This window comes from Nipponia nippon, unplaced genomic scaffold, assembly GCF_047370975.1.
Source record: "Nipponia nippon isolate SJK-2023a ecotype South Korea unplaced genomic scaffold, ASM4737097v1 scaffold_8, whole genome shotgun sequence".
In the NCBI taxonomy this organism is placed as follows: domain Eukaryota; kingdom Metazoa; phylum Chordata; class Aves; order Pelecaniformes; family Threskiornithidae; genus Nipponia; species Nipponia nippon.
In genome coordinates, this window is record NW_028262402.1 from 22,351,386 (window position 1) to 22,360,524 (window position 9,139).

At 64.5% G+C, this 9,139-nt stretch overlaps 2 protein-coding genes across 2 annotated transcripts; both read left to right on the forward strand.

Moving 5' to 3' along the window:
- Positions 1-2,317: 2,317 nt before the first annotated feature.
- LOC148050490 (uncharacterized) lies at positions 2,318-3,409 on the forward strand. Its single transcript, XM_087742275.1, has one exon. It carries the CDS (start codon positions 2,399-2,401, stop codon positions 3,407-3,409), a length of 1,011 nt encoding a protein of 336 aa, XP_087598401.1. The 5' UTR covers positions 2,318-2,398.
- A 2,319-nt stretch (positions 3,410-5,728) lies between these two features.
- LOC148050491 (uncharacterized) lies at positions 5,729-6,820 on the forward strand. The gene has a single exon (XM_087742277.1). It carries the CDS (start codon positions 5,810-5,812, stop codon positions 6,818-6,820), a length of 1,011 nt encoding a protein of 336 aa, XP_087598403.1. The 5' UTR covers positions 5,729-5,809.
- The last annotated feature ends 2,319 nt before the right edge of the window (positions 6,821-9,139 follow it).

The window sequence follows — 9,139 nt, forward strand, 5'->3', positions numbered from 1 at the left end:
GGCCGCCTCAAGGGCCGGTCAAACCGCATCCAGACCGGCAGATGGGGCTCAGGCTGGTGGGCAAGAGATCCCGGCCCCCTAAATCTAATTCTCTTGAAATAAAAGAAAAGAAGGGCGTGAAAACTGCAGAAAAAGTCTCAGTATTACGACCAATCACCGTGGCGTTGCTATCCCCACCCGTGCTGCTTTCTGCCCCTTTCCTCACGTGTCCACTGAGCCCTACTGCCTCCTCCGCCCAGCAGCCTTGCAAGCTCAGTACAGAGCCCGCGGTCTGGCACCAGCAACGGCCGTGCGATGTTGCTGGGCTATGGGACTCGAGGGACGGGGTGCACCCACTGTGGCTCCTGTGAGACCACGGGGCAGAGGAATGGGGGCAGGAGACCGGGCGAGGCTCAGGTCCACGGAGGAGCAGAGGCACAAGCCTCTCTGCTTCGGTTCCCCTGGCGAAAGGTGGCGATGCCTTGCACCAGCCATTTCCTCAGGGGTGCTGGGCTTTAAGCGGAGCTCTTGTTCTTCGGGAAAAGCCTGCCGCAGTGTGGTCTGGGGGTGTTACAAGTGCTTCAGGGAGGTCTGTGCGGAGCCCCGGTGTGGGTGTCCTTTGCAGCGCACGGCTCAGACAGGCTGTGGGGACACCAAGCCCCTGCCTTTGATCAAGTGCTCTCCCAGAGTGCACGAAAGAAGTGTTCAGTGGGATGGCACGGCCGTATCCCCCATGACATCCCGCTGGTGCACACTGTGCTTGGGAGAGACCAGGTTGCAGCCTCTGGGGGAAGAGGGCAAGCCCTGTCAGGGCACTGCCCCAGCTGGGTCCCGGCCAAGCATGCTCAGAGGGAACTCGAGAGACACAAAATATCTGGGAGACAATTAAGGTACCGGGCAGTGAGTCTGGCTTGGAGCCGTGACGCAAGGCAGCAGGCAAGGTGAGGATTATGCTGGTGCCGAGAGGCCCCAGGGAAAGGTGTGGCCAGGCCCCAGGCCCAGAGGCCGCAGGTGAGGACGAGGGACTGTGCCAGCAGAGCCACCCCCTCCAGCCGGCCTGGGGACTTCACGCCTGCGGGCTGGAGAGCGCCATCTGAGAAACGGGGCATGCAGCCATCTCCTTTCCTGTCCCAAAACATAACTGCCAGCAGTTCCTGCCCTAGAGCCCCAGAACCAGGCTGAAGTCCGACAGGGAAAAGGCTGCACCTTCTTCCCAAAGCCTGCTCTGATGGCTCACGGCAGGCAGAGGCGCTGGGGCTGTCTGGCGCTGTGTCCCCCCATCGCCCTGCAGACTCCGAGCGGGGGCGGCCGGGCCCCTTCCAGCCCCTCCCTGGTGCAAGAGGCATCAGGAACTGAGCGCAAAAACCCGTCTGGAGAAGCGACCGCCTCCTGCGGCGTCTCCACGGCGGGGGAGGCGTGCAAGCACCTTCGGCAAATGGACACGCAGAGCTTGGGGCTGGAGGCATTGGTTTGATGGCTCTACAGGCAGGAGAAAATCCCCAACAGCAAGCCAAGTCCTCCCTGTGGGAGGAAGCGGGGAAGCCCAGAGCTGGCCAGCAGTGCTGGGGTGTGGGGAGAGCGTGTGGGACTTTGTCCCACAGCCTCCCAGGGAGGCACGAGGTGTTCCCGAATGAAGCCTCTTGCCACGTGTGCCTGGAGACGACTGCCACGGCCAGAGCAAGCTGACGGGGCCCTGGGAAGACACGGCCGAGGCCTCGCTGACTGGCGTGAAACACCGATGGCGAGCACGAGACGAGAGGTGGGGGGATGGAGTGGGCAGTGGCGTTGGGGTAACCCCAGACGCCTGTGCCAGGGCCGCGGCGCTGCCGGGGCGAGCGCCGTGGGCCAAGAGGGCCTGTCGTGACGTCCCCAAGCGATGGGTTCTGAGGTCACCGAGCGGTGACGGACTGTGATGTCAGCTAGCGATGGACTATGACGTCCCCGAGCAACAGATTGTGACCAGGCGTCCCTCAGTGCTTATATTCGGGCGCGGAGTCTCACCGAGCCGGCTCGTGCCCACGCTCCAGCTGAGCGAGTTCGCAAGGTTTGGAGTGTCGTGCGAGGCTGGTGCTGGTGCTGGTGTCGTGCTCAGGCAGCGGTTCACTGCAGCTCTTGGTGCCCGACCCCAGAGCTGTCAAAGGATTCTCCCCGGCCCTGCCAGGCTCGGGCAGCCGGGACAGCCAGGAGGCGCGCTCGCAGCAGCAGAGGTGAGCTGTGCGGGGAAAGGCCAGCGCGGGGTGGGGAGGTGGGAGGGTTTCCTTCTTGAGGGAGCTGGGCATTTCTTGCAGCCCTCCCTGGTTCAGCCAATGACCATGGCCTCTCCTCCCTTTCTAGCGCGACACCGGCTGCTGCAGCGCCGGTGAGAGGCAGCGGCTCGACATCGCCAGCTCTCCCCAGCCCACCGCAGCACGTGGCGAGCATGGCCACGGAGCTGGAGAACCGCTGTCCCATATGCCTGGACAGCTGGGAGGAGGCCAGCTACGTCCTGCCATGCCTCCACCAATTCTGCTACCCATGCATCTTGCGGTGGGCTGAGAGCAAGCCCGAGTGCCCGCTCTGCAAGAGAAGAGTGCAATCCATCATGCACTCGGTGCGGGGGAATGACCACTTTGAGGAGCATGTCATCCCACCACCTGCAGCACCACCAGCGGTGGGCGACCTGACGGGAGGAGCTCCTGGACACCCAGGCGCCCATGATCTCCATCGCCCTGCAGCATCCCAGCCATCAGCTGCGGGGCTGGTGCCTGGGGCTCCCGTGGGCAGCCTGCAACCCCACGTCTGGGCGTTGCTCTTGCGAGAGGACCCAGCTCTACTCCGGCCCGTGAAGCTCTGGCTGCGACAGGAGCTGTGGCTGATCTTCGCGGGTGGCCCCTGGGAAACATCCTCAGCACAGAGGCTCGTCCTCTCCATCCTGCAGCTCTTTGGCCTGGACGAGGAAATCCTGTTCCGGATGCTGTGGCCTGCCCTGGGTGGGCACACCAGGAGCTTTGTGCGCCAGCTGATTGATAACATCGTGCGCCAGTGCAGCGGGGAGGCCCGACGTCGAATGGGCCTGGAGGACGGCCGTGGTGCCGAGGAGCGGGAGGGTAGCCCCGCAGCTGCCCCCGGCCCCACTGCCTCCCCAAGGGGGTCTTCTGCCCCCAGTCCAGCCCCCTCCAGCAGCCCTGAGAGATCTGAGGCAGAAGAGCTCCCCAGCACGTCATCGGCTGCCCTACGTGGGGGTCCCGGCAGCCCCCGCTCTGCCCCCGTTCCCACCCGTGGGGAGCAAGACGAGCCGCAGCAGGACCCAGAGGAGGCTGTGCCCGGGCCCTCCACTCGCAGCCGGGGCAGCGAACGCTCCCCTGGCGGGCCCCGGCGAGCCCCAAAGAGGAAGGCTGGCAGCCCTGAAGACCCCTCCCAGCCCCCCAAGAAGCCACCCTGCCATCGGTGAGGCCGCCTCAAGGGCCGGTCAAACCGCATCCAGACCGGCAGATGGGGCTCAGGCTGGTGGGCAAGAGATCCCGGCCCCCTAAATCTAATTCTCTTGAAATAAAAGAAAAGAAGGGCGTGAAAACTGCAGAAAAAGTCTCAGTATTACGACCAATCACCGTGGCGTTGCTATCCCCACCCGTGCTGCTTTCTGCCCCTTTCCTCACGTGTCCACTGAGCCCTACTGCCTCCTCCGCCCAGCAGCCTTGCAAGCTCAGTACAGAGCCCGCGGTCTGGCACCAGCAACGGCCGTGCGATGTTGCTGGGCTATGGGACTCGAGGGACGGGGGGTGCACCCACTGTGGCTCCTGTGAGACCACGGGGCAGAGGAATGGGGGCAGGAGACCGGGCGAGGCTCAGGTCCACGGAGGAGCAGAGGCACAAGCCTCTCTGCTTCGGTTCCCCTGGCGAAAGGTGGCGATGCCTTGCACCAGCCATTTCCTCAGGGGTGCTGGGCTTTAAGCGGAGCTCTTGTTCTTCGGGAAAAGCCTGCCGCAGTGTGGTCTGGGGGTGTTACAAGTGCTTCAGGGAGGTCTGTGCGGAGCCCCGGTGTGGGTGTCCTTTGCAGCGCACGGCTCAGACAGGCTGTGGGGACACCAAGCCCCTGCCTTTGATCAAGTGCTCTCCCAGAGTGCACGAAAGAAGTGTTCAGTGGGATGGCACGGCCGTATCCCCCATGACATCCCGCTGGTGCACACTGTGCTTGGGAGAGACCAGGTTGCAGCCTCTGGGGGAAGAGGGCAAGCCCTGTCAGGGCACTGCCCCAGCTGGGTCCCGGCCAAGCATGCTCAGAGGGAACTCGAGAGACACAAAATATCTGGGAGACAATTAAGGTACCGGGCAGTGAGTCTGGCTTGGAGCCGTGACGCAAGGCAGCAGGCAAGGTGAGGATTATGCTGGTGCCGAGAGGCCCCAGGGAAAGGTGTGGCCAGGCCCCAGGCCCAGAGGCCGCAGGTGAGGACGAGGGACTGTGCCAGCAGAGCCACCCCCTCCAGCCGGCCTGGGGACTTCACGCCTGCGGGCTGGAGAGCGCCATCTGAGAAACGGGGCATGCAGCCATCTCCTTTCCTGTCCCAAAACATAACTGCCAGCAGTTCCTGCCCTAGAGCCCCAGAACCAGGCTGAAGTCCGACAGGGAAAAGGCTGCACCTTCTTCCCAAAGCCTGCTCTGATGGCTCACGGCAGGCAGAGGCGCTGGGGCTGTCTGGCGCTGTGTCCCCCCATCGCCCTGCAGACTCCGAGCGGGGGCGGCCGGGCCCCTTCCAGCCCCTCCCTGGTGCAAGAGGCATCAGGAACTGAGCGCAAAAACCCGTCTGGAGAAGCGACCGCCTCCTGCGGCGTCTCCACGGCGGGGGAGGCGTGCAAGCACCTTCGGCAAATGGACACGCAGAGCTTGGGGCTGGAGGCATTGGTTTGATGGCTCTACAGGCAGGAGAAAATCCCCAACAGCAAGCCAAGTCCTCCCTGTGGGAGGAAGCGGGGAAGCCCAGAGCTGGCCAGCAGTGCTGGGGTGTGGGGAGAGCGTGTGGGACTTTGTCCCACAGCCTCCCAGGGAGGCACGAGGTGTTCCCGAATGAAGCCTCTTGCCACGTGTGCCTGGAGACGACTGCCACGGCCAGAGCAAGCTGACGGGGCCCTGGGAAGACACGGCCGAGGCCTCGCTGACTGGCGTGAAACACCGATGGCGAGCACGAGACGAGAGGTGGGGGGATGGAGTGGGCAGTGGCGTTGGGGTAACCCCAGACGCCTGTGCCAGGGCCGCGGCGCTGCCGGGGCGAGCGCCGTGGGCCAAGAGGGCCTGTCGTGACGTCCCCAAGCGATGGGTTCTGAGGTCACCGAGCGGTGACGGACTGTGATGTCAGCTAGCGATGGACTATGACGTCCCCGAGCAACAGATTGTGACCAGGCGTCCCTCAGTGCTTATATTCGGGCGCGGAGTCTCACCGAGCCGGCTCGTGCCCACGCTCCAGCTGAGCGAGTTCGCAAGGTTTGGAGTGTCGTGCGAGGCTGGTGCTGGTGCTGGTGTCGTGCTCAGGCAGCGGTTCACTGCAGCTCTTGGTGCCCGACCCCAGAGCTGTCAAAGGATTCTCCCCGGCCCTGCCAGGCTCGGGCAGCCGGGACAGCCAGGAGGCGCGCTCGCAGCAGCAGAGGTGAGCTGTGCGGGGAAAGGCCAGCGCGGGGTGGGGAGGTGGGAGGGTTTCCTTCTTGAGGGAGCTGGGCATTTCTTGCAGCCCTCCCTGGTTCAGCCAATGACCATGGCCTCTCCTCCCTTTCTAGCGCGACACCGGCTGCTGCAGCGCCGGTGAGAGGCAGCGGCTCGACATCGCCAGCTCTCCCCAGCCCACCGCAGCACGTGGCGAGCATGGCCACGGAGCTGGAGAACCGCTGTCCCATATGCCTGGACAGCTGGGAGGAGGCCAGCTACGTCCTGCCATGCCTCCACCAATTCTGCTACCCATGCATCTTGCGGTGGGCTGAGAGCAAGCCCGAGTGCCCGCTCTGCAAGAGAAGAGTGCAATCCATCATGCACTCGGTGCGGGGGAATGACCACTTTGAGGAGCATGTCATCCCACCACCTGCAGCACCACCAGCGGTGGGCGACCTGACGGGAGGAGCTCCTGGACACCCAGGCGCCCATGATCTCCATCGCCCTGCAGCATCCCAGCCATCAGCTGCGGGGCTGGTGCCTGGGGCTCCCGTGGGCAGCCTGCAACCCCACGTCTGGGCGTTGCTCTTGCGAGAGGACCCAGCTCTACTCCGGCCCGTGAAGCTCTGGCTGCGACAGGAGCTGTGGCTGATCTTCGCGGGTGGCCCCTGGGAAACATCCTCAGCACAGAGGCTCGTCCTCTCCATCCTGCAGCTCTTTGGCCTGGACGAGGAAATCCTGTTCCGGATGCTGTGGCCTGCCCTGGGTGGGCACACCAGGAGCTTTGTGCGCCAGCTGATTGATAACATCGTGCGCCAGTGCAGCGGGGAGGCCCGACGTCGAATGGGCCTGGAGGACGGCCGTGGTGCCGAGGAGCGGGAGGGTAGCCCCGCAGCTGCCCCCGGCCCCACTGCCTCCCCAAGGGGGTCTTCTGCCCCCAGTCCAGCCCCCTCCAGCAGCCCTGAGAGATCTGAGGCAGAAGAGCTCCCCAGCACGTCATCGGCTGCCCTACGTGGGGGTCCCGGCAGCCCCCGCTCTGCCCCCGTTCCCACCCGTGGGGAGCAAGACGAGCCGCAGCAGGACCCAGAGGAGGCTGTGCCCGGGCCCTCCACTCGCAGCCGGGGCAGCGAACGCTCCCCTGGCGGGCCCCGGCGAGCCCCAAAGAGGAAGGCTGGCAGCCCTGAAGACCCCTCCCAGCCCCCCAAGAAGCCACCCTGCCATCGGTGAGGCCGCCTCAAGGGCCGGTCAAACCGCATCCAGACCGGCAGATGGGGCTCAGGCTGGTGGGCAAGAGATCCCGGCCCCCTAAATCTAATTCTCTTGAAATAAAAGAAAAGAAGGGCGTGAAAACTGCAGAAAAAGTCTCAGTATTACGACCAATCACCGTGGCGTTGCTATCCCCACCCGTGCTGCTTTCTGCCCCTTTCCTCACGTGTCCACTGAGCCCTACTGCCTCCTCCGCCCAGCAGCCTTGCAAGCTCAGTACAGAGCCCGCGGTCTGGCACCAGCAACGGCCGTGCGATGTTGCTGGGCTATGGGACTCGAGGGACGGGGGGTGCACCCACTGTGGCTCCTGTGAGACCACGGGGCAGAGGAATGGGGGCAGGAGACCGGGCGAGGCTCAGGTCCACGGAGGAGCAGAGGCACAAGCCTCTCTGCTTCGGTTCCCCTGGCGAAAGGTGGCGATGCCTTGCACCAGCCATTTCCTCAGGGGTGCTGGGCTTTAAGCGGAGCTCTTGTTCTTCGGGAAAAGCCTGCCGCAGTGTGGTCTGGGGGTGTTACAAGTGCTTCAGGGAGGTCTGTGCGGAGCCCCGGTGTGGGTGTCCTTTGCAGCGCACGGCTCAGACAGGCTGTGGGGACACCAAGCCCCTGCCTTTGATCAAGTGCTCTCCCAGAGTGCACGAAAGAAGTGTTCAGTGGGATGGCACGGCCGTATCCCCCATGACATCCCGCTGGTGCACACTGTGCTTGGGAGAGACCAGGTTGCAGCCTCTGGGGGAAGAGGGCAAGCCCTGTCAGGGCACTGCCCCAGCTGGGTCCCGGCCAAGCATGCTCAGAGGGAACTCGAGAGACACAAAATATCTGGGAGACAATTAAGGTACCGGGCAGTGAGTCTGGCTTGGAGCCGTGACGCAAGGCAGCAGGCAAGGTGAGGATTATGCTGGTGCCGAGAGGCCCCAGGGAAAGGTGTGGCCAGGCCCCAGGCCCAGAGGCCGCAGGTGAGGACGAGGGACTGTGCCAGCAGAGCCACCCCCTCCAGCCGGCCTGGGGACTTCACGCCTGCGGGCTGGAGAGCGCCATCTGAGAAACGGGGCATGCAGCCATCTCCTTTCCTGTCCCAAAACATAACTGCCAGCAGTTCCTGCCCTAGAGCCCCAGAACCAGGCTGAAGTCCGACAGGGAAAAGGCTGCACCTTCTTCCCAAAGCCTGCTCTGATGGCTCACGGCAGGCAGAGGCGCTGGGGCTGTCTGGCGCTGTGTCCCCCCATCGCCCTGCAGACTCCGAGCGGGGGCGGCCGGGCCCCTTCCAGCCCCTCCCTGGTGCAAGAGGCATCAGGAACTGAGCGCAAAAACCCGTCTGGAGAAGCGACCGCCTCCTGCGGCGTCTCCACGGCGGGGGAGGCGTGCAAGCACCTTCGGCAAATGGACACGCAGAGCTTGGGGCTGGAGGCATTGGTTTGATGGCTCTACAGGCAGGAGAAAATCCCCAACAGCGAGCCAAGTCCTCCCTGTGGGAGGAAGCGGGGAAGCCCAGAGCTGGCCAGCAGTGCTGGGGTGTGGGGAGAGCGTGTGGGACTTTGTCCCACAGCCTCCCAGGGAGGCACGAGGTGTTCCCGAATGAAGCCTCTTGCCACGTGTGCCTGGAGACGACTGCCACGGCCAGAGCAAGCTGACGGGGCCCTGGGAAGACACGGCCGAGGCCTCGCTGACTGGCGTGAAACACCGATGGCGAGCACGAGACGAGAGGTGGGGGGATGGAGTGGGCAGTGGCGTTGGGGTAACCCCAGACGCCTGTGCCAGGGCCGCGGCGCTGCCGGGGCGAGCGCCGTGGGCCAAGAGGGCCTGTCGTGACGTCCCCAAGCGATGGGTTCTGAGGTCACCGAGCGGTGACGGACTGTGATGTCAGCTAGCGATGGACTATGACGTCCCCGAGCAACAGATTGTGACCAGGCGTCCCTCAGTGCTTATATTCGGGCGCGGAGTCTCACCGAGCCGGCTCGTGCCCACGCTCCAGCTGAGCGAGTTCGCAAGGTTTGGAGTGTCGTGCGAGGCTGGTGCTGGTGCTGGTGTCGTGCTCAGGCAGCGGTTCACTGCAGCTCTTGGTGCCCGACCCCAGAGCTGTCAAAGGATTCTCCCCGGCCCTGCCAGGCTCGGGCAGCCGGGACAGCCAGGAGGCGCGCTCGCAGCAGCAGAGGTGAGCTGTGCGGGGAAAGGCCAGCGCGGGGTGGGGAGGTGGGAGGGTTTCCTTCTTGAGGGAGCTGGGCATTTCTTGCAGCCCTCCCTGGTTCAGCCAATGACCATGGCCTCTCCTCCCTTTCTAGCGCG

Excerpts from the sequence above, each read along its gene's own strand:
- LOC148050490 (XM_087742275.1), top strand. The coding sequence starts at position 2,399 with ATGGCCACGGAGCTGGAGAACCGCTGTCCCATATGCCTGGACAGCTGG.
- LOC148050491 (XM_087742277.1), top strand. The coding sequence starts at position 5,810 with ATGGCCACGGAGCTGGAGAACCGCTGTCCCATATGCCTGGACAGCTGG.